We start from the raw sequence: 25,686 nt of genomic DNA, 5'->3' as shown, positions 1-25,686 counted from the left end.
CTCACACCCCATGATCACAAGTAATCAAAGGCAACCCAGAAACATCCCATCCAAGCAAAACATCATGCTGTGACTTCTTTCTGCTCTTAAATTTGAAAAATGGGAGTGATATTTATTCCTGATTTATCTGATATTTATTTATCCCAGGAATTGTTCTTTTTGAGGAGAAATTCAATAGCTAAAATCCCAACTTGTGCCAATTTCAGGATCAGTGATTTAAGATATTGTTCCCTAACTCTAGCCTGTTAAGCTAGAACCTGATAACCAACCTCATGTAAGGATTTCCTATTAGCCAATCCTTCAATCCTCAATCCTCAATCCTCAATTAGCCAATCCTCAATCAGACTAAAGCCGGACCATTCAGAGAATACTAACAAATGATGTTATGCTGAAAGGAGTGAGATGAAATCCATCAATAAATTTAATCCTGGCAAATTATACCCATAAGAGTCATATTACTATTATTATCAATATCTAACATGTTTGGGTACTCTCTGTGCCAGAGTCAGAGAGGTTAAGTACTTAGCCCATGATCACACAGCAATTACATGGTAGGGATAGGGCTCAAACCCTGGCTTCTAACTGCACAACACTACTGCTGTTACACATGCCCCCTGCCCTCCTGTCTCAAAGTGTTGTAATTTGCAGGCTTATTCAATATCTGCTGAGGCCCTCTCAGCAAACACACTGAATGCGAGCAGGGAGGGGGTAGGGTGGAAAAACCAGGTGCTACTCTCAAGAAGTTTAACTAAAATGTAAAATTTGAGTGCTATGAAGGAAGGGACAGGATAAACTGGTGGAGCATGAGGGATCTTTAGAGAATTCAAAGTATTCTGTAGTATACTGCAGTGGTGGATATGTAACATATATTTGTCAGAACCCATAGAACTGTACAACAGAATGAGCCCCAATGTGAATGATGGAAAGTTAATAACAGTGCATCAATATTGGTTCATCAGTTGTAACAAATGTACCACATTAATATAAGGTGTTAATAAGAGGGGAAAATATGTATGACGGGGTATATGAGAACTCTCTGTGTCTTCTGCTCAATTTTCTGTAAACCTAAAACCTCTTTAAAACATGAAGACTATTACTTAATAATAATTTTAAAAATAAAAAAAAATCTAGTGTTATAAGCTAGTTCCCCAAAGGACACAAGACCTTATGAGGAGAGAAAAAGACTGGGGACATATTCACATTTGAGAATTTAAACATGCATTGGTGTTAGCAAAACACTTCTATGGACAAGAGGCGAAGAGCCCTTGCATTTAGCTAAAGCATAGGTTATGGGATGGGATAGTAGCGTATCTACTTCTGAACATATCAGACTGGACTGTCAGACTGGGGCCAAATTTTAGAAGATATCTAAATGTTAAGTCAAAGACTTCGAGCTTTATTCTACAAGTAGCTGGGAGTCACTGGAGCTTTTAGAGCAGGGGTATGGCATAAGCAGAACTGTAATAAGCCTAATTTGGCAGGAGCAAGTCCCATGCGTGACAAGAGTGGAGATGAAAGGCAAGGTGATTAGACAGAGGGTCATTTTAATCATCTAAGCATGAGGTGTGAGGGTTTTCACCACACAGTACAGTAGGATGGCCTGAAGAGATACACGAGCGAGTAATTACAGAAGAAAATCTAACAGGACCTCAAAACCGGTAGGACATGGGAGCAGGAGAGAAGGAGGGGTCAGAGGTGATGGTGCGGTTTCAAGCCTGGCTGACCACAGGAAAGGTGATATACTTAGCCAAAATAAAGAACACAGTGGTAACCAGAGTTCAGGACATGAGTTTGGAGCTCAAAAGAGTCGGGGCTCTTATTAGAATCAGAATATTTGTCATCAGTTAGTTGGTTTAGAAACATAAAAACTCTTTAAAAAAATAAAATCTAATTCGAATACAGCACAAACCACCAGTTCAACCCAGGAAAAGAATCAAGAAAAAGGATGTATATATGCTGCTTCTAATGCAATAGCATATAATCAGTACAACACTAGCTTTCAAGGTTGAGGAAACTGAAATAAATTTTCCCAAGATTATCTTCCCTATTTTCCTATTTAAGAAGGCATTTAGAAGGAAGTTTACAGACACTTTGTTTTTTTTTAATCCATCCCTCCTTAAGATGTGCAAACTTAGTCACATTTGGGATTTGTGAAACATCTTGAACTATTTTTCAGACATCTGAGTCCAGCAAATTCACCATTACTTTTGCCAAACATATTTCCCTCAATTTGAAAACTGATGTGTATGTTCAAGAAAACAGAATCTTTTTGTTTTGGATTCATAACGTTTAACTCGTCAGCATGCTTTGTCCTAATAGCAATGGCTAACGTTTGCAGAGTCCTTCCTATGTTTATGACATGGCAGCCTGTGAAGTGTGAAGTAGGTCTTACTATTATCTTGCTAAACTGATGAGGAAACTAGAACGCTGAAAAGTCAATCTGCTCACACTCACATGGCTAGTCCTTCATGTTGCCAGAACTCAAACCAAGCTTTCAGATCCCAGAACCTGTGTGTGCTACGAATGAACATCCTAAGATCTGAAATCCATTTTATCTGAACGTCCTTTCCACGTATCTGTCATGTGCCAGGAAACGGGATGTGGCAAAGAAAAAAGGTTGGACCTCTATAGAAACAAGAAACCGAAAACTCACAACCTGTGCTCTTTATGGCGTGAACTGCCTGCCCATTTCAGAGCAGAACTGGCACATATACTCTTACCATAAAAAAAAGTAAAGGAGACAAGAGCTTATGGTGAAGAATAGGAGATAAATTTCAAACTTCCAACAAAACTCAAAGCCATCTGACTCCCAGCTAGAAGACCAACAGACATCACAATCATTGGTTGGTGCAAAAGTAATTGCAGTTTTTGTCACTACTTTTAAAGGCAAAAACCGCAATTACTTTTGCACCAACCTAACAACACCCATGCAATGGACAGTTTAAAAGCAAATTGCAAGGCCAAGAAGTGACCAAAAGTTAAAGCAAAAAAAAAGCATCTCCTTAGGAATTTGCAGACCATAACACTTTCCCCTTGCCAACCTTGAAGAAAATAATTTTTTAAGCAAAGAACCAAATTCTTCTTTTTGAAAGAATCAAAGTGAACAGGGAACTTCCTTTGCATCATTAATCTATCAACTTTGGTTTCACATTGCATCAGCGTTAGGATAATAATTTCTGCTTTCTATCACTTTAAAGTATGTTCCCAATAACTATCAGATCTGATAAAAGATCCCCAAGACCACAGCGTACATACGTTTATCATTAGTTTCTTTTTTAAAGCCGAGTTGCAGATTAATAAGAACTATCAAATTACTCCTTTAAAACAAAATCATGGGCCAAAAATGAGGCAAAACACTTCAAATTGAAAAGTCAGTATTTGCAAATCGTTGAAAAAAATTTTATAAGAGAATGAGAACATGTAGAACACTGGAAGATTTAGATGAAAAAACTCTTATTATTCAGAAAACACAACATGTAGTTTATGAAGTAATGCATCTATATCAAAAAGACATTATTAAGGCATTTTACTTACAGTCTTCACACATTAATGGACTTGGACATTTTAAAGTCAACAATTATACGTAAGATTTGCATGCATACTTTCTATGGGAAAGCCACCACGTGAAATGCCACAAATGGTCACTTATATCACAATTGCATTTAAATAATTCAGAAAACTAAATGTCATTTCCTTTGTCATTTACACTTCAAATATAACAATAAAATTTAAAATCAAACTATGGGCACATGAAACTATGGGTACACTGTACTTCCTGCATAAAGATTACCAAAGGCTTTATATGTTGATATAGGTTCTTAAATGTTACAAAAATCAAATTTGGCTTGCCTTTTTTTTTTTTTGTCATACAAGATCTACAACACAGTTTTTCACTTGCATTATTTTAAATTTCAGTGTTAAGTGGCAAATGCTTCTTTAAAAAGCTGTTCGAGTTTTCTGAACTATACCTTTTGGTTGTGGGTCTGCGTATGTTTAAACAAAACTCTATACGAATGTTATTCCAGGAGCAGATACTCGGCTGAGAAAAGTACGAAAACAGATCTGTAAGGACATGCAGTGGAATGTGAGTGGTGTGGCTGGGAAGCTCACAATGAAGAACAAATTGTACCACAGAATGGCTGGAAAAGTTAATTAAGGCAACCTCACCAATAACTCAGCCAGTAACAAAACTTTTTGTTCATTTGTGTGACTTTAATCATGAAATGGTGGATAGGAGAGAAAATGCAGGTATCACATTCATTTGGTTTTTGAAACTGAACTCTTTCTTTTTTTTGAGACAGAGTCTCGTTCTGTCGCCCAGGCTGGAGTGCAGTGGCGCAATCTTGGCTCACTGTAAGCTCCACCTCCCAGGTTCGCGCCATTCTCCTGCCTCAGCCTCCCAAGTGGCTGGGACTACAGGCACCCACCACCACGCCCAGCTAATTTTTTATATTTTTAGTAGAGATGGGGTTTCACCGTGTTAGCCAGGATGGTCTCGATCTCCTGACCTGGTGATCCGCCCGCCTCGGCCTCCCAAAGTGCTGGGATTACAGGTGTGAGCCACCAGGCCTGGCCGAAACTGAACTCATTTTTAATTGTTCAGTTACAAACGGATATAGTTCAGGGCTTTGTAAAGAAAGCACAAGAACCCTTCTGTAAACAGTAGCAATCAAACTATCTGTTATAGCATCCACGATTCTGTTTTCCTTTCTACGAATAGCATCAGTGCCGGGGTCCAAGCATTTATGAAATATTTATAGAGAAAAAGAGAAAAGATAGGAAGAGGGACAGAGGGAGAGAAGGATGGAGGGCCATGGCGATGTCAACCACCAGCCAGCACACAAATAGTGTCCCAACTTGGAAAGCCTGCACCCCACGAGCTCTAAACCCAGACAAGGCCAGGTCCAAAGCCCACACACCAGTCCCTGTGATCAAGACTGAGTGCAGAGGCAGCAGGTGACCAGGTTGCAGAAGAAAGGGCCTCTGCGCTTCCAGCAATCCACGCCCCTCAGCATAATCCTGGGACTGTAAAAGGCTCTGAACTAGTTAGATGAAAACTGTAGAGGACTCTGTAAAAAAGACCATGGTAATTATTAGCATCACATACACAAAGAAAGGGTTTATTGTCCTTTCTTGTACTTGTTCCTCTCTTTAGATTTATTTGTTTTCCAAGAATCTGCCTGTCGGCTTGCAATCCATGTTTAAAAACACCACTTCCATTTTTCTTTTATTTGATTTTTGTCCCAAAATACAAAACAGTAAATCTCTTAGAAGAAAAAGGAATACTGAAATATTGGCCAGAGTTCGCCAGATTTCTAGGACAGCTATCATTTAGGCATGTGCCCTGCCAAGTTTGACCAATGAGTGTCGGTCCCCAAACAGGACAGGATTCATACACATTTAGGAGAAAATGTGGGCTCAAGGGCACAAGCTGATCAGGGCAGAAAGCCAGGGGAGTGTGGTTGAGGAAACATGTGATTATTTAACACTGCAGCACTAACATTTGTAAATCATGACTGCTCCTTCTCTGGCTAGTTTTATCTCGTGGCTTCCTGGCTGTTGTGGGGCTAGTCAGATTAGTTCGGTTCCCAGTCACCCTCAACAGAATCATGAGGGAAATCTGAGGTCCAAGAGCAACTCAAGACAAATGCAGCTGCAGTGGAAAACCTCCTGAGAATGTGTCCAGGTGTGGGAGTGGCACAAACAACAGCATCTTCATAAGAATGAGACTGTGTGGCCATGCAGCTGAGATTGACAAACAGGACAGGCGCTTCTGCAGGCTCCATGCAGTGCAGCAACATCTTCTGCCATGCACTTGTTCTTGCCTGTTCTCACATTCACACACATGCATGCTCACACACATGCACGCTCATAGTTACCTCTACCACACACACCCACACACCTACACACTCATGCATACACTTGCCCACACTCACACATATCCTCACACACTCACACTCACTCACACCCTCACACACAGGCATGTACACTCACGCAAACTATAAAGATAACCAAAAGCTGATGTTCCTGAAGCCAAGTACGTAGGAAGCATTTATTCCTACAGAATTACCATAAAAATTACCAAATAACCAACACTGCATATACTGATTCTATTTCTGAAATAATAAATTTGCCTAAATTTTACCAATTCCAGAAAAAAGAAACCAAGGTAACATTTTTAAGGAGAAATGCCTTCTATAACCACATTGGATGAAAAATGCAAATATTCTGGCTCATTTAAAATAAGCTCCAGTCTTGACTTTAAATACCATCAATAAAGGAGGAAATATTTTCACATATATGTAAATTCATTATTTTAACTCAGACATAAATATATCTCCCTAAGGATCAATTTAAAACTGAAGTCATTTGCCAGCAGGTTTAAGAGCCAGCTCCTTCCCTACCCAGGGCAGTCAGCAATGCGCACTCATGAAACCGGGTGAAGAAGTGCAGGTGAGAAGCACAGGCTCTCAGCAGACATGGAGGGGCCCAGAGAGAAGTGGCCAGGCTGCTTGAAAGTATATGCCCTTACAGTCTAACGTTCTGGACTGCAGTTACCTTCCAAAGGATATTCTGACTCTCCAGGTGGATGTAAAAACTTGTAAATCAATCAAGTAAAACCTGTCTTGGAATACAGAAAATATAAGAATAGCAGGTTGGCTCATACAAATCAGTGTGCCCAGATAGGCAGTGTCCAGGAACTAGGAGAACGGGCCAGCTCATTCTTCCTAAACGCCCATGGAAAAGCAGAGAAATTCAGGGAGGCCAGGAATGGCTATGAAATCTACAAAAAGGAAAGGCATTAGTGGCCCACAATGGAGAAACAGCAGAGACAGGAAGTGAAGGTTACCATTAACATACTCAGTCTGTTTGTACCAGGGAGGCTCTGGAATTTATTTTCAACACTCCATGCTTGAACTGAAATGCCTCTCAATACTTTGCTTAAAATTTAAAAATACAGAATACAGAAACAGTGGCTCTATGTTATCGCTGAACACAAATAAGTAAATTAAATTTTTATAAGCTAACAACAAAACCTGCATCTCAGATACTAACATTACCTTGAGGTTCAGTCATTAACAATTCTTAAAATCCTTTAAAGCAGACTACTTAAAGTTTGGGTTGGAGGAGACTGCTGTCCTGTCACTAATTTTGACAAGACACCTTTTGTGTCTTTTGTACTAATTATTCCGAGTAGGATAGATGATCCATATGCAACACAAAGCATTTTGAACTCTTGCCAGACTAGTCAAGATGATTTCCAAAATGCCAAAACAGGAACTTCTGATAATAAATAACCTATCACATTTACATCTCAAATTAGAAAGTTTGGAAGTCAACGTGTAGGTTGAGTGCCAAAATAGAGATTACTACATTCCATGTCCCCCCGCCGTCCCCCCGCTCCTGCCCCCTTTGCTTTCTTTAGCCTCTCCTAGAACAAACACTGGTCCAGGTGCAAACGCTCAATTCACAAGGAATGCAGAGAACACAGAAATGACTCCAGGCTGGGCTGCTGGTAATCCCTGTGCCGCTCACCATTAGAAGTGGTGCTGGAGGCAACGGCTTTCTCGCTCACATCTGTTCGAGTGGAGCACTTCACTATGGAATTCTCAACTTTTTTCTTTTCAGTGGTCGTGGAGCTGTGGGACTGGGCCTCCATGATGTCTTCTCATTACTTCAGCTCTCTTCGACCAAAAATGCCCTAAAGAAAACAACAGAGCCATCAACTTTCCAAAATGGTGGGGGGAAAAAAAAAAACTTTCAAAAGTCCACTTCACCTGTCATATGAGAAAAGCCTAGAACTTTAGGAAATTCAAAATGTGGAAGACACTTCTCCACAGGTTTTCTGGCAAAAAAATGTGTCAAAGTTTAACAAACCGGTGACACTCTACACATGCAAAAAAGAGAACCAAGGGAAATGCCCATAATGTGGTACTTTTCCCAAATCCCTACTGAGCATTTGGTATCAAACGGTATAAAAATCTCAATTTGCAACTGTGTCTATCATGCAAAACAAGTGTCACATTACTTTTTAAAGCCATATCTGCAAATGTCTCTTCAGGTGGCCAACTTTACAGGAAGGGGCATTTGAACAACTTCCAAAGGGAGGGAAGGTTTTTAATTATTAATCAGATGTTTTAAAGAGAGTCCGACAATTTCTAACATCGAAGGCCTACTCCAAATTCTGAATCAGAGGATAATTCAGGCCAAGTAGTCAGTGATTTTTGCCTCTTTCATAGATACCTGAATTGCAATATACCTCTTAATCCTAATTCATTCAGGTAAGCTATACTCTTTAACCTCTTTAAAGCATGAGAATATTTCAGTTCATTTAAGTTACATTTTTAAGACAAAGGTAATAGAACAACATGCTCTTGATTCCACATGGAAAAGTTGAAAGGTCTTTGCAATAGCAAAGACTGGGCTCACTTAGGAAATATCAAAACTCAGCTAAAGGCAGGTTCAGTAGGTCTGTCTTTCACTGGCTTCATTCATGTGATAATCGCCCTAACTCATCATTCATCAATTTTCACTCTGGTTCATGTTCCCTTTTGCGGTCATGTTCTACACCTACAAAGAATACAAGAAAAGAGGAAAAGTGCCCTCTCTAGCATGTTTTCTTCAAGTTATCTAGATTGCAACATTCGTGGAAAGCATTTCTTAGGTCTGGCCATCTTGCTTATTTTTCTACATTGTCGACATCCTCAATCACAGCAGCGGTTAGTGAAATGAAATAAGCAACTGCTTGACCAACTAAAAAAGTTAAAATACAAGACAAAATATTTTTAGTCTACTTTAACACATATTTGCAAGGGAACTGCAAGCTCTTCATTGTATAATAAATTCCTCCTTGATCTGGAATTCAAGCAACTAGAATGCTTAAGAACCAGAGGCCACATGGCACACTGTAGCACCAGCTCTTCCACTCACTTCCATCTCTTTTCTGAGATTATCCAGTGTCATTCATTGTAAAACACACAAGTTATTTAAGAACAGCTTTTGAAGAATAAAAAAGAAAAAAGAAGCACTAAGTTAAATTTACATATCAATTGTAAGATCCACTCCAAATTCAGAGACACCCCTCAAAGGGCACTGACAAAGTATTATACAACAGAAAAGGGGGCTTGAGATTTCCTTTCCGAGCGCAGCCACCGTGCATGAATCCCAGGGGCAGGGCTACCTGCATGGCGCCCCCTGGGGCTAACTGGCCAGTGCACAACTGCCAACAACCTGTTGCTGAGCCTCAGTGATCTCATCTGTCAAATGACAGAATCAGGCAGTGAGATCCGACCTTTACTTTGGGCAGGAGGAGCATATCTTAAGAACGTGTTAAAAGTTAAAGAGCTTCTCCCCAGAAAATACCGTTAAACTCAAAAGTACACATTTAATTTCTAAGGGATCACAGACCTTCCAAGCTTTTCCAAGAATCTGGACAGAGAACCCTTAAAGGAGAAATCTTTGATGGTCCCTTCTAGCTCTAACAGTCTCAGAATAATTACTTTTTGTAATGGTCCTTGAAAATTGACTTAAATATCATCTTTAAAGTATGCCACAAGAATAATCCAATACAATTGGCATCATTGTTTCTCACTTGGTACAAGAACCATTTGTATCAGTGCTTCTACAGTGCTTGCTAAGCATTCAGATTCCTGCAATACATTTGCCTTGGAGGGTGGCACCCGGGAACCTCAACGTTAGCAAGCATTACTAATTGTCAGATTCACTAAAGCTTGTTTTTTTGTTTGTTTTTGTTTTTTCGGTTTTGTTTCTTTTGAGACAGAGTCTCGCTCTGTTGCCCAGCCTGGAGTGCAATGGCGTGAGCTCAGCTCACTGCAACCTCTGCCTCCCATGTTCAAGCGATTCTCCTGCATCAGCCTCCCAAGTAGCTGGGATTACAGGCACCCGCCACCATGCCCAGCTAATTTTTTGTATTTTTACTAGAGATGGGGTTTTGTCATGTTGGCCAGGCTGGCCTCGAACTCCTGACCTCAGGTGATCCACCCGCCTCGGCCTCCCACAGTGCTGGGAGTGCAGGCGTGAGCCTTGAACAACTGTTCTACACATTTATTTTTGCTCACTGCTGTATACCCAGTGCAGTATATACTCACTGAAGTCTTTGCTGACCTGATGAACTAATGAATGAACTGCACTCTAGAATCCTGAATTCTAACGCCCTACACAAACCTATCCTAGCACCCATCACAATGATAATAAACTCTCCTTCATCTGGAAAAGTCTGTGCTGAACATCCACCCCCCCTTTCCAGGCTGTAAGCTCCATGAGGACAAGGCTTCTACTTTCCCAGCACTTAGTTCACGTAACAATGTTTACTGAGTACATAAATGATCGCATCAATGACCCTGTGACTTACAGGACTCTGCAGTGTCTTGAATTTCAGTCACCACTGGTTTAGCTACATACATTTTCTTTTCATATTCAGTGTTTTGTTGAAAACTGGCAAATTCTATAAAAACTAAAAACCTTAGCAGAAATATTTAATTGATCCAAACACTCCGTTCTTAGCTATTTGGGATAAACAAGGATTTACTATGCTATAATTGTTCCCTTCGACACACACATAACAGTTTTATTGGCTGTATTTGAGTAGAGTCTACAATGTTAAAACTGCACACTGAAACATGCAAATGCACCAGAAAAAAAACCCATTAAGAGATGGGATTCCTAGTAAGAACTAAGTATCTTTCTTAGCAGAGGGTGCTAATTAATAGGAATCAGGAGACAAGTTCCCAAAATTCCTTGACAAACTTGGTTTTTGTGGAGTTGTTGGTTTTTCCCCCAAGGCAAAGGACTTTATTTTAACAAAGCAATAAAACCCTCCCAATGCTCATCACCATAGAGAGAGGCTCAAGTGAGAAGAGGTAAAGCTCCAGGCACTGACTGAAATCACACTAATTAATGGTCTTAAAGAATACTAATTCCTACCCCCGTCTGAAATGGATTTTTTAAAAATAGGCCCTTGGTCACTCAACAATCTACCCCCTTCTTCTATTTTGACAACTTATTTTTGGATCTCATTAGTTAGTAACTAATTATTTAAAAGTGTGGTTTATGCTTGGAACTGGGCTATAAAGATGGCAATGTGCCAAATCAGACATCTGCTTCCTGTACATTCCTATAAATTATATCAGCTTATTTTACAACTTTGTCCCTGTCAGTTATAAAGGAGAAAGTTTAACATTCTAGACGCCCACACCTCATCAAACTGTGAGTGAAGAGTCAGTGAGCGGCAAAAGGTGGCCGCTTTGAGTTGTGGTGATGGAATTTTCAGGGAATAGTAAGAGGAGCTTGGAAAGTCAGTCCTGAGCTGGTCCATTCAAGCATTCGGGATAGAAGTGGTCAGTAGAAATTCCTCATGGAATCTCAAAACACCACTAGGACAGTAGCTCCACGACACTTTTAAAACCTGGAGTTCTAAAAATAACGAAGTATAATTTATTCAGAACTTAAGCATCAAGGGAAAACGTTAAGTTCTGCTTCACTTCAAAGACGTTTCCCTGAGGAAAACATGCCACTGTTTTTCAGATGTGAATGAAATGATACTTTTTCCCCGATATAGTTTCCTTGCTTACGACTCCACACTGTTCTCCTTCAATCCCTTTCACCGCTGAAACATTACATGCAAGATTTGCCGGCATGCCCCTTGACTTTTCATGCTTAAGGGGAAAAATGTTTGTAGCTGATGTTTGAGTCCCAGCAGCTTGGTGAAGAAAAAAAAAAAAAAGCAACCAAGGAAAATTGCTCTAATGGTATATCCTTCCTAAAGCTTGAAGTTTCACAGGTAAAAGGAGGGATAAACATTCCTTCCTGAAAGCAAACAGTCAAGACTTTTTCCCACTCAACTATCCCTGAACCTTTTGTAATTTCCCCGAGGCCTAAACCCAGGGCACAATTAATTCCAGACCCTATTTTAAATCTAATCCGTCTCCTATTTGCAACCTGCCTGCAGGTGGGTCTTTTCTTTCTAAATTATAAATCTGAACCTGCGTCAACCTCTTACAACACAAGGCATTTAAAGCTTCCTGAAGCCACTGACCTGGTGATGCTGTAGTGCACGTCTGCATTTGAAAATAAGCAAGAGAACAGAAGGCGAGCAAGAGAACCCCAACCTTTACCACCTTGGCGAATTCTTGCCGGGACCTACATATTAAACAGCACTTGCTCACAGACGCCTCAAGTCGTCCTCTTTAGAGTCGTCACTTAGACCTGCAAGGGGCGGGGGACCAGGGGAACCCCAAACAGAAACTTTCACCATTACAAAGGCGAGTCCCCATTGATTATGGTAATTGTTTTGCTCAGGTTGTACGGGTATGGCCAATTGTGTTTGAAAGCTCGCTCTCTCTCTGCGCTTTCCTGTCGAGTTCCCTTCAGGTTCTGGTTTCCTCCGACGGTGGCAAGGGATGTTTTTCACGCCTTTCACCACTTTTGCCCGCGCCTGCGTCCCCTGCCCGAGGTCCCAGGCCGCGGCGGCGGCGCGGTGGGTTCATTAGCGGGCGCGCCGGGCCCGCGCAGCGCCGTCTGCAGCCGCGTCGCCGCATCCATCATCATCATTACATCAGCGCGGAGAAGTCCACGCCGAGTTCTCCCGGCCCCGGCGCGCCCCAGTCAGCGCGCCAGCAAACAGAACATGCTGGATTGCTCAGAGACGGCTCTGGGTGTCTGGGGGCAGAAGGGGTGCTCCCAGGCCCGGCTTTGATCCGCATTTCTGAAGCTGCCTTTGGGAGACAATGCATCTCCGCCAGCCAGGCCGCGGGAAAAGTGAAAAAAGAAGAGGGCTGGGGGCGATGTGGGGGTGGGGAGGTGAGCTCCAGCGCCAGCAGGGCCTGGGGCAGTCTCCCTCCAGTGCAGAGAAGCGGTCTGTATCAAGGCGTATCGGACTGGTCACCCTGCTCCTCGGAATATTCACGGGCATTTGCAAACTCCACAGTTGGCCCAGCCAAATTTCCAGCAAACACTGGCAGAGGCCGGCCCTGGTTGCGTTCAGAGGGCTCTCTTAACTGGCTGAATTCAGGGAGCTGCAACCTTCCAGGTACTTTGCAATGCAACCACCCTGAGTGTCGCATTATAATAAAACATTGGGGATCCCTTGAAAAGCCTTCACAAAACCAATAGGTGTGTGCTTCGCTCACAAAACGTCGAATTCACCTTCTATGAACCTGGCCCTCAATGTGTTTTTCTTCATTAGCTGCCATACATAGATTCAAGGGCTGTGAATGGCTAAGACAGACACATCGCCTCATTGTCTTGAGCTCAGGGAGGCCCTGAGTGGAGTCCCAATGTTCAACCTCAACAACCAGAGGCTTTCTGTAGTAAATAGAAAGTATGAAAAGTCACAATTGTGGGAACATGAGAAAAAATTAGCTTTTCTCCTTTCAAGTCTCTGCAGTGAAACCTCTAACCCCCACGGGAGCAGGATTCCTTTATCGTTTAAACACTAATGTGTTTAAAAAGAAAGCACCCATGCCAAAGCCAACGTTTAAAATGATGTTTGAAGTGAATGAAACAACTTTCTAATGTAGGGTGAAGTGGAACAGCATCCTTCAATCATGATAGTGCATCCTTCCTGAACAGCAGACTACTTCATTTATTTCCCTAAGCCAGTTGGTTTAAGTTGCCTAAACTTGGGCAAAAACTCTCTTCGCTTTTTTTTCTTAGTGTATTTCAAGATTTAAAACAACTAAGTTAAAAGCCTATTTAATGATAACCTGATCTGTTTCTGATAGGTTAAAACAGCTACTGGCAATGAGAGATCAGAAACAGAAGACATTCCAGGCGAGGCAGTGCTATTAACAGCACCATGGCTCAGCCAAGTGAGAAATTATTCCGTGTAGTTTAGGGAACTATTGCTCCAGTGGAAGAAGGCTTTCCTCCAGAGAAATAACATTTATTTACACCTGCCTGTATTTTCATAAGCTGAATAATCTTGATTTGCTGTTTTATATATCCAGAAGAAAGCAGCTTGTCATAAGGATTTTTGAGGCAACCTACCCTGTAGCACTGAAGAGTGACATTGCTCTCATACTTATATTACTAGTAGATCAACTGCTACTTCAAGATGCTACTCCTGGACTAACCATCCAGGTAAAACTCCTATTAAAGATATGTACCTCCCTGTAGCTATTTAATAACCCATTTCTCAAAAATAAATAAATCCTTTAGAAAGAGAATTTTTTTTTTCAAAATCAAGAAGTACCAACTAATGTTGATTTGAACTTTTTGATCAATTCTGGAAGTGAGAAATAGTCTGAGTTGCAATGAGCAAAATGCAGGGAATTTTAAACGTTTCATTGGATTTCATGTATTCATGCACCACAGAAAACCTCTTATAGGTTTTTAATGTGGTTGATGTTTCCTTGTGTTCAAAATATCTTCTGAGGGTAAAATCAATTAGATATGCATAACCTTTGTGACACTCTAGCAGTTCCCAGGATTCCTAAGGCTTCATTTCCTCTCCCTTCCCTGTCTGTGTTGCCTTTTTCTGCAAGGGGGGGGGGGTGGGGGGGAAAGCCCAACTTCGTAAGTTCTTAATGAAATCTTCATTAATTTTTAAACATTTTTTCATGTATAATTATTTTACCTGTATATATGATTATTTTTCCATAATCAGGAAAGCCTAGAGCCTTAACTCCAAATAGGAAAGCTTCTATCTGTCCGCTTTGCCATTTGGTAGCTCAGGGTTCCCCAAATCCACTGCCTAGTGTCTTCAATCTTTCTTTCCTACATTTCTGATGCTCCTAATCACAGATAAGCAGTATTCATGACAGACATCCCCAAATGGAATTACTCCAAGGGGAACTAAATTACTCTAAGGGGAAATAATTGCCTGGCTATGGATTAAGTGAAATTTGGTTTTAGTAAATTAACACTATCTAAACTTTTAAGAAATCCATATATTTAACTTCAACCACTGAAAAGCTTATCTGACATGAAAGTAATCATTGCTATTGCAGTTAAAATCACAAATGACATTTCTGTGAGCCAGTTTTACTTTTCTGCCATTTGTATTTAAAAGAAAAGATCATCAGCTACTCTTTCTCTGTTGCCAGAAGTACTTGATGAGAAACATTTGAGGGGAGTATGAGGTCTCCATCTAATACTTGTACCATTTCTGAGTTTTGTAAAACTATGAGTCCCACGTGCCTTGGTTAGGCACTACAGGAAGCAGCATGCATAGCAGGTACCACTAAAGAATGAGCAATAATGTGGAGCACACTGGCACCCCCACTTTCTATGGGGTTAGCTGGATACAGGCAATCCTTCTCAGACAGAGAAGGAGATCTGGAAGTCAGTTATCAGTCTATAGATCAGCTAAGCTCGTGAAAACTGTATTCCTCTTAAATCCACATATATCACAAAAATATGACTGATCAGATGTGTCCCTTGTCTCGCTTCACTGAGGCTTATAGGAATTAAAAGTTTTCACACATTTTCAGAAGAAAAAACTTTAATTATTCTTATAGAACTTGGGTAGCTTTGGTTTCTTAGAATTATGTGTGTATTTACAGTAAGGCTTAAGGGAGTATAAGGGAGTAGAGTGTATGTTCCATGAATAGTAATTTACTTTTAAACCATCACAAATATTAGACCAATAACCTGTTGCATGTTAAAATCATCTATAGCTATCCCAAAGGTATTTAACATTTTTTTGTGAAGTACTACTTACCATATTTTATCCTCCCAACTTTTAAACTTTTGATCCTTGATTCTTAATTGCAGATTTAAAAGCAATACTTTCAGAATTTAAGCATTTATAATTAAGGCTTATCCAGTAAAAATTACCCCATGGTCCACTTACCCTATAAACTTTGCTTGTTCACGGAATTCTTTAGCTGTCTTATTTTTCTGCCTTGCATGTACAAAACTGCCAGTGTAACCTACACCAAACTACACACCCTCTCAATGAAACTCTCTGATATGGAATTTCATTGTAGTATCCACAGTTCAAACAGCAGACACTGTCCTGAAGTGGCATGGCCTGCTCCACACGTCTGGCCACTGGATTCCAGGTTTCCATACATCAGAGTCATTAAGGCTTCAATCTTAAGCTGCTGGATGAAATTTCTCTACACACTGCTAACTTTCTTCAGACTGAATCATTCTTTTTAAAAATATCACAAAATGAAATCAATAATAGGGCTTAACTGTCTCAGTCCTTCATTACTGCAATTTGAAACTTATCTTTCATCTAAATGGTGAGTTTTCAGTCTCTTTTTGTAAAAATCAATAGTTTGTAATGTAAAGCACTCTGGAGCCTTCCTAGGCATTTCATGCAATCTTCAAAAAAAAAAAAAAGTTAAAGTAGCAAAAGCTAAAAATTTCCACATGAAAATAAGCAATATAATGTCACACTACCTTCTGAAGTTACTCCAATAAAGATTTAAGTAAAAGTGCACTTATCTCCCATTACTTAATTAATTTAATTTTGTGGCATAAGAATTATAGAAGTACACAATCAAATGCTTGTGGTCAAAATGTACTCCTGTGCCACCCTCCCCCACCGCCCCCTCCCCTCTTAAAAAAGAAAAGAAAAGAAAAGCCCCTCTAGCTGTTTCAGGCCAGCAGTCAATCCAATTTACTGCAGGTACAATTTATATGTACAGTACATGCCACAACAAAACCACAGTATGATGCCAACACGGCCCTTAAGAAAGTTTTCCCCTAAATCTCTGGAAAGGAGCTTTAAAAGAAAGCAAGGATTACAGTCAGCTAGAAGGTAGGGAGGGGACTTACCTCAAACCCAGCCAAGCGGAAATCAGAGCAGTAATTCTACAAGTCTACAGAGTACACTTTCAAAGCTATAATGGTGTGAAGAAGTGCTGGGCAGCATGGCCTGAAGGCAGCACTAATACACTGATGACTAATGGCTGGGCCCAGGCAGACAATGAATTTGGGGCTTGAACACTAACAGAAACCATGCAGTACTTTGACAAATGCGCTTTCACAATTTCATTCATTGAATAACCTTTAAGCACAAAATTGGCTAGCGTTCTCTTGGGAATTATATGACATGTTGTTGGACAATGATGTAAGTATATTCTTTTTTAATTATGACTCCTATGCAAAATGCAGAAGTGCCATATATGAGGGTACAGCTATAGATACCACAGATGCAGATGTGGAGCTCAACACAATATTGCCTTTCAGGAGGGGACTGAAATGTTCCAAAGCCACCTTATTAACTATGTAATGGGTTTTTCATTCAGCTTCTTTAGAAGGCCATAGATGTTCTGAGACATTTTGTCGGGTTGAAATATATACACCCAGAACAAAAAACACTTTCACATTTAAAAAAACCAAAAGACACTCACAGAGGTAATGAGTAGTGAAGAATTTTGGCACTCAAATATAGTGCATTTAGAATTACAAGTGGAAAAAGTCTCTCATTTTCAGGGGCCAGGCAAAAGAAAAGTGCCATAAAACAATTGAGACACCATGTAAAGTTTGCGATCAAATGTACTTCCAAACACATTTAACATTCAATTTCTTTCAAACAGCTCTCCTCCCTCTCCCTGGAGTGACTGGCCTTTCAATTTAAAAATAATAATTTTGGCAATTTTTAAAAAAGAGAATGAAATATCTAAAGTGTCTCTAAATTAACAAGTACCACTTACTCCAGACAGCATTGCCTTTAGCAGCTCCTAAAAACTTAAGAAAAGGATCTTAAAACAGGAAGCTTAGTGAGCTCATAAAACTGTTGCTGGAGCCAGGAACACATAGCATATTTAATCTGCAAACTGTGAGAGTCTACAGTGATTTCAGCAAGATCTGAGGCATGCCCTCAAGGTTTGCTGGGATCTGGGATTAGGGGGTTGATAAGAACCTCCACTGCCCATGGACATGTTTTTCTTCTGCAGTTAAACACAAATGCATAGAGACGTTTGACTGCTGCTTGGCGTTACTGCTCAAGTTATATAAAAGCTTTGCAGCTCCTTTTGCTGTCAATATATCAAAGTTTAAAAAAAATCATCAAAGTGTGAAATTTCATTTAAAGTCTTTGCCAGTCTACAGCTCTATTTCACAGGCCCATCAAATAAAAGTAAAGATGAAAAATACACTGAAAGTACTTGAAAAAGTTTGCAGCAGTACCCCTGCCCTGTTGTTGTTTATTCTGTCTCCCTTTATTTGCTTTGAAACCAGAAACAGATCAATTTTCATCTAGAAAAATGACAACGTGAAGAGAAGGGCAGCATCTTCTCCTAGGCTTTAATGAAAAGACAACCTGAAGTCATTATTAGAATGGAACCTTTTATTTAACAAACGTGTGTGTGTGTCTGTGTGTGTGTCCTATAAAGTCATTTCAGCATTTTAATTGCCTCTCATGATATAAGTTGGCAGAAAATTTACTGAATCTTCCAAAACAAATCAGACCAACTCAGAATATGAATGCCAGCAAAACTAAAACCTCCTTCAAAGAATTCTTTAGCTGGGGATTTACAACAATTGCATAAAGAAGAAAAGTCTGACTTTTAAGATAATCTACTATAGTCTAAAAGCATTAACATTCCATTACTAAGGTTTTCTTGAGGATTTCATGACTCATTGATTCACTTTTCCTTCAAGACTGGTTTTTCTTAGTACATTACTGTCTCCATGTAAGTGAGTGCATGCAACAATGATCATTAAATTGTTTCTTTTCATAAGCTCCCAAACTCTATCCTCAAAAAAAGGAGGGGGAGAAGAGGTCTCAGTAAGCAGGATACCTTACATAGGAGGAAGGACCTCTAAATGGCTAAGCACAGAGGAAGTCTGAAACGCTTACAGCATGCAGGTAATTAAGGAAACTTCACTGGCCAAGAAACAAAGGAAAGTCCAACTTTTAGGCTTGCACATCGAATTGATAAATTAACAATTCTTTCATTAAATAAGTAATGAAATAACTCAACAGAGCCATTTTTCATCAGTATTGAATTTTCTCATTTCTGTCTATGGTCCTTTGCAAATTAGATATACAATAGAAATGTGTTTATATCAAGGTTCAATCAAGGAACACAAGCATGTTAAAGGCACTGGGAATTGGTAGGCATCTGAGTTGGACCTACCAGCCTATTAACAATAATACAATCTGTATCTTTAAAGTGTTTCTGCTTGTGTGAAATTTCACTAGACACCTCTCACATTGGACTCATTCATGCATCTTAAACCAAAGCTTCCCTAGGCTGACTTTAAGAATTACATACCCTGAAAGGATCTCCCCTTAGGCGGGGAGTTTCTAATTAAATAGCTTTTAGTATAAAATAAACTCTCTACTCTGTATAAGCATGCTATTACAACTAATTTAAATGTTATTTCATGTTTGTTTTAGGTTTGAATATAGTTTAACTGGCCAAAGTGTTTGTGTACCAGGTTGTTAAGACCAATATTTCCTAACATAAACAAATTCTTTAGATACTTCACAGAGTTTACATTGTTAAAACCAGTCCCGGCAGCTTTAATATATCCCCTCAACTGAAATACTGTTCTGCTTTAGAAAAATGAAGAGATTTTGAGGCTATTTCACTATTTTAAAACATAGCATTTTCCTCCTTCAAAATAATCTTGACACATGTAATTAAGAAACTGTCAGACTACTATTAATTTTTAATCTAAAACCTAAATGAAATAATTACAGGAATCAATCAATAAGGCACCTATTCAAAATTACCGAGCAATTACATAAATACTCAAAATTAATACTTTAGGTCAATTCTTGTAGATTTCGGTCTATAATATGCTAAGATATCAAACAACACAAAAAGTGTTGCATGGGGAGGATGAATGGTTCCTGCCTTAAATAGACTGAAAAGAGCTCATTTCAGACGGCCAGGGTGCAGGCCCCCCACCCGCCATGCCCAACGCGCTCAAGCTGAAACTCTTTTATTTTTAAAAGTTAATTTATTTCCACCAGACACATATTTCAGGGATCTAAAAAAAAGGCCTCATCCAAATTCTGTACAAAAATCACATTTAAGAGGGAAAGGCCTAATTACTCGAATTTTCAGCAAAGTGTATATACTGTGTTCTGGAAAGCCTAATTGGGGAGAAGAGGGAGGAGAGGAAAAAGGGAGCAGGAGGTATTTTTTAGAACTAATAATACCAGCCCGGCTAATGGCACTGCCATGTATTTGCACAGCGGCCGGCCCTCCATACCTTTGACTAAAGGGTTCTTTGACTTGGAGACGCAGACAGTCCATCATTTCAAACTGAAGTGGCAGCTGGAAAATGTGGAACAGCTGGCAAGGAGCTGGGAGAAAATGTTTTACATAAATATATGTACATATAAACTGGCAGAGGGCCATAAGCACTGTACCCAAGGCCAGAATCTACCCGGCAGTCTGCACTGGGGAAATGAGAAGTTGGGGGCAGGAGGACCAGCGGCGGAGGAAGCCTCCTTAATCCTCTTTCCACGCGGGGTGAGGAAGGGAAGCCTGGGGTGCAGCGCCTCTCGGGGGACGGCATCTTACAGAAGGAGGTGCAATGGGGGACAGGAGCACAAAGTTCAGGAAAGGATAAAAGGCCGGGTGCGGGGTGGAGCGTCCGCTTCGGGCAATCTGCTTAAAAGTCGCTTCACAAACTCTGCAAGTTTGGAGTCAATATTTACACCCTCTCTGCCTTCTCCCGCCCATTTTCCCGCTGTTACTCAAGAAAGTAACTGTCCCCTGCTGCTCTGTGTAAACGCGGCACCTTAAATGATTATTGCATGGACCACGGTTACTTTATTGTGTGTCTGTGCGCGCTGCCCCTGGAAAGGAAAAGAAATGAGAATCCCAAATCATATACAGATGGTACAACTTTCACTTTTCTTCTATGACGACGAAGGCGCGCCTGTCTCCATCCGCTCACACCACACCCCCGCCCTCCGAAGCGAAGCCCGGGCTGGAGAAGCCCCAGCGGCGGCGGCCCCCACAGCGGAGGTCCCCGCGCGCACCCACCTCGCCTCCCGCCTCCTTCCGCCCATCCCGAGCGCCGTGCGCGCCCGAAGCCCGAGCCGTAGAGCGCCACCGCGCAGAGGAAGGAGCCAGGCGCGTGCGGTGCTCGCGGAGTTCTTCTGAACCCTTTAGGTGGGGGCGGAGGCGAGGGGCGCCGTCGCCAGTGCCGCAAACTTCGTCCCCCCTCCGGGAGGTGAAATTCTCCAATCCGTCTCCGGCCGGTCGGCGGGTCGGACTCTTGGGAAAGGACCTTCCAGGAGGAGGGAGCGAATGCAAGTCGTGCTCGGACGCCTCACTGGCGGCTCTCTCAATCTGGGCGCCTTTTGACAGCCATTTTCACTCCATCCCGTCCCCACGCTGGGGACCACCTCTGGCCCCGGAGGCGCGGGCGCGGCCGCAGGAACGGGTTGCGGGGCCCGCGAAACAAAGAACTTCGAGCGGGACGTACCTGCGGCGGCAGCGGCTGTCAAGTCCTCGAACTTCCCATAGACCCGCGGACGGGGCGCAGGCTGGCGGCTCCGGGCTCCGCGCGGCCGCGGGCGGCTCGGGCTACCGCGAGCGGCCGGGCTGGGCGCGGGGTGCGCCCGCCGCGGGCATGGTGCTGCGCGGGCGGCCGCGGGGCGCGCGGGGAAGGCGGGAGAGCGGCGCGGGTGAGTGGGAGCGGCGGGTGTGAGCGAGTGCGAGTGTGCGAGCGCGCCGGTGGCGCTGTCCCTGCCCGCTCCCTCCCGCTCGTGCAGCTCCGGCATCAGTTTCGGGGATCGTGTAATCCGATCCCTTCTGACTCACAGGCTCTGAGTGACAGTTCTGATTTGGTTCCACCGCGGGAGGGAGGGGAAAGAGAAAGAAAGAAACCCCCAGCCGTACGCCTCTCCTGGCATCCAATCGACTTTCTGGAAAAAGGTCCCATCCCGGCCTGGAGCCCCATGCTGGGTGGAGAAGCCCCCCGCCCCGACCCGGCACCGCCTGCACTACTCACGGGGTGGAAAAGTTGTCCCTCGGCTCCGCGCTCCCTCCTTCCCTCCTCTCCTCGTCTTCCTCCTCCTCCCCGCGCTCCTCCTCCCCCAAGTTTTAACAGATGTTGCCCGACTCTCCTCGCTCCCTCGCACTCCCTCTTCCTCCGCCCCCGCCCCCGCCCCCGCCCAGTCCTTTTTCTTTCAGCCACTCTCGGGCTCGGAGGGGACGCGCTGAGCAGCAGGACGCCTGCCGCCGCAGGGGGCGAAGTTGGGAAAACTTGGAGTGCTGCTCGGCTTACTTTTGCTTTCTCGCTCCTTCCAGGCCGCGCCGGGAGCCCGCGCTTCTCCCGCCCGCCGGGTCCCCAAGCCTGGAGTGGGTCCCAGCTGCGAGGCGGGCGGCGGCGGCTGGGAGGCGGCGCGTCGCGGGCCGGGGTCGGGGGCTGGGGGGGAGCCCGGGCGCCGCGAGCCACGCGCGCGCTCCCTCCCCGCCCTCCGCCGCCGCCGCCGCCGCCGCCGCCTCCTCCCTCCTCCTCCCTCCTCCTCCGTCCTCCTCCCCCCCTCCTCCTCCTCACCCCCCTCCTCCTCCTCACCCCCCTCCTCCTCCTCCTCCGCCCCTCCCCGGTCTTCACACAGACACATTCATGCCTGCTCCTCCTCTTCCCCCTCCTTGACCCCGCGCCCGCCCGGCGCGCCGAAGCCCCACCTACCCAGCGAGAGGAAGGGGGCCCGGGCGTGATGTCACCCGCGCCCTCCCTCTCCACACCGCTAGGACACCCCCCAAATGCGCGCCCTGGCACCCGTGCTGCGTCCTGTCTGCTCCCATCTTCTCCCACCCAGCCTCTCTTTCTCACTCTTGCTCAAGTGCTGGACTCCCCTTTATTCTTTTAAGGCTTCTCTGATTACCACCGCCCCCCTATCCTTGGCTCCCCATCTCCTTGTTTTACGTTTTCCTCAAGCCAACCCCGAAACTCCCTCTCTCGCGGGATGATGCCTTTGGAAGTTCAGGGTTTTTCTCTCCACCGGACTCGTCTGCCCTCGGGGCCAAATCCGCGAAGTGAGGAGGAGCTCCCACCACACAGCCTGCTGTCCCTATGGGCCACTTTATAAAAGACACAAAAACAAAGACCCCGGGCTTAGAGCCTGGACTCTAACGTGCCGCTTTTCCTTGAGCTACAAAGTGTCTCTGTCCCTGCTTCATTTTCAGACGCCCATGCTAGTAAAAGTTATTTGGCCTCCTTCCTCGACCAGCCAGTTCTTGTTCATCTGCGTCCTTTTCATATATCCAACCTGGACCTGTAACTTAAAAAAGGAGTTCTCGGGAGGAAACACAGGAAGAAAAAGAAAGAAAGAAAAGAAAGCCCCTGTGACATTCCAGCATCCCCTCTTTCTGGTTAAGCCGGGTCCACCCAGCCAGAAGTGCCCCGGAGCTCCCGGTAGCTTGTGTGGCGTTGCCGCCAAGTGTCTTGACTGAAGGAAGAGTGTGGGTGGATGAATGATGAGCTATTAGAACTTGAAGAGCATTTTGAGATTCAAATGCTTAAGTAAAGAATCTTTTAACGAAATTGAGGGTGGTATTCATTGTTTGTTTGGGACTCCTTCCTTGTCACAATGACATGACAAGTGCAGACTTAAGGTCTTAAGGTCTTATGGTGGAAGTGGTGGAGGTAAGGTGGGGCTAAAGGCCCTAGTTAGCCATTTGTTTTAAGATTTCCCTCGACCTCACGGCTCAGGAAAAAACAAAACACCACTGACTCATCGCAGAGAGCACGAGACTCAGAAGCCCCGTGGCAGCCCCATCTCCGCGCTCACTAACTGGCCTCAGGCCTGGGAGGATTCTCTGAGCCTCCATAGGCTCTGAGCCCATCTAGGGGATAGTGTTAGGAGTGCCAGGTCGCGTACCTCCCAGGATGGCTGAGGGTTTCCAAAGAGAAATACATGGAAAAGTATAGAGGGATACAAGTGCGTAAGAATTGTGCTTTTACAATTGAAGAGAATTGCAAGCCACTCTTTCCTTTATATACTCCCAGCATCAGTTACAATTGTTTTTAGTATTCATGTACTGCTTCTGCCTCAATCACATGAATACAAATAGTACATCCTGATAGCCTACTCTGTTCACCCAATGGCAAAAAATAAATAAAAAGAAAGACAGCCAATAAATCAACAAATAGAATAAACTAGATATTTTGACTCTTACTTCAGTCTTCTAGCACATTTTGAATCACGAAGATCTTGATTTTTCAGTTCTTAAAAGACAAGAACAAAGCAAAAGCAGCTAATCTTTCCCCCTATGCCCGTCACAATAGCTAAACAAAAAAGAGGAAGAATAATGCTGTGTCTCCTATGTGTCCAACTCTGCTTTAATGGTAAACCCATACATATAAGTAGACACATTTTGCAGAAACAGTGGAGGGGTAAAAAACCCACTTTGCCTGAGTGTGGGTTAAATAATGTCATAATGCAGTGACTTTCTCTCTGTGTTAACACCAGAACGTTTTCCAAATGAAATCTTACGTGGAATCCCAAAATATAGAAGAGTTATTCTGGTTGAAATTGGAGTGAGGTCTCGGAGCTCAATCCCCCTAAGCCTTTCTCTCTTTCCCTTTTCTGCAGTTGCTCCTGAGACATCTGTAAAAACCCAAAGACACCCAGAAACACAGTGCTAGAACCTTTCTTGTAGTGATACACAGCACTAAGAGACTTACAGGATTCTGCGCACTGCCCTTCCTTGATGTCTGAAATTCTATCATAGATTGACTTATTGCCATGTCTCCTCAGTTCTCTTTTCAAATGCAAATATCTTAAGAAATTTTAATATAGTAAGTCCTCAGAATAGTTAAGCTTTTAAGACAGACTTTCTTTCTTATTGTTGCAACAGTGAAGTGGGAGATACTTGAAGATACTTGTATTTGTTTTCTAGGGCCACGGTAACAAAGTACCAAAAACTGGATGCCTTAAAGGACAGACATGTATTGTCCTATAGTTTCTAGAGGCTTGAAGTCCAAAAGTAAGGTGTCATGCAGGGCCACGGTCCCTCTGAAACCTGGAAGGGAAATCTCTCCCTTGCCTCTTACTGGCTTCTGGTGGTGGCTGTCAATCCGGGTGTCCCGTGGCTTGCAGCTTCTCCCTTTCAGTCTCCACCTCTGTCCTCATATGGCATTCTCCCTTTGTCTCTGGCTTCTCTTCTTATAAAAGCACGAGTCATATTCTGTTAGAGGCCCACCCTACTCCAGAATGACCTCAGCTTAACTAATTACATCTGCAACAAGCCTGTTTCCAAGTAAGATCATATTCTGAGGTTCCTAGAGTTAGAACTTCAACATTTTCTTCTGGGGGACATAATTCAACTCCTAACAACACTGCAAAAGATAGTGGGAGAGGAATGAAGGATACGCAAGAGAGAGAACAAAGGATGAACCTGGAAACAAACTTCACGTGCTCCTCTGATCCCTACAATGGGCCGATGTTATATAAATACTTTTCTCCCCTCACTTACCATGGCAGTTCTTCCATCTCGCTGCACAGTAGCACCCAGTTAATTATTGGAAAATTGCAGGAGGATAGTCCATGTGTACTGATAAACTTCAGGTTGCATGAGACAAAATTCCACCTCCAATTGGCTTAAGTTAAACTTCAGAGGGACTGGGTGGCTGTTTTTATTGATGAAAAAGTCCAGAAACATGTAGGTGTGCTTTAGGCAAAACAGGATCTAGGGGCTCCAATAATGTCTACTGGGTTCTGTTTTCATCTTTCAGCTCCACTTTATTCACACTTCATACAAAGTTTCTTTAGGCAACCGAGGAAGGTGG

General features: G+C 43.0%; 1 protein-coding gene across 2 annotated transcripts in view; it reads right to left on the bottom strand.

Annotated features, from left to right (window-relative positions):
• Positions 1–22,065, bottom strand: part of GLI3 (GLI family zinc finger 3) — a 275,484-nt gene extending 253,419 nt beyond the window's left edge. For both annotated transcript variants that reach the window (XM_054496220.2, XM_063667371.1), the window contains exons 1-2: positions 21,901–22,065; positions 7,537–7,702 (exon numbers count right to left, since the gene is read on the bottom strand). In XM_054496220.2, coding sequence (XP_054352195.2) covers positions 7,537–7,660 — 124 coding nt within the window. In that variant the 5' untranslated portion in view covers positions 7,661–7,702; positions 21,901–22,065. The remainder of the gene's footprint in view (positions 1–7,536; positions 7,703–21,900) is intronic.
• Between the last annotated feature and the right edge of the window lie 3,621 nt (positions 22,066–25,686).

This window comes from Pongo pygmaeus, chromosome 6, assembly GCF_028885625.2.
Source record: "Pongo pygmaeus isolate AG05252 chromosome 6, NHGRI_mPonPyg2-v2.0_pri, whole genome shotgun sequence".
NCBI lineage: Eukaryota > Metazoa > Chordata > Mammalia > Primates > Hominidae > Pongo > Pongo pygmaeus.
This window is presented reverse-complemented; position numbering and strand designations above follow the sequence as displayed.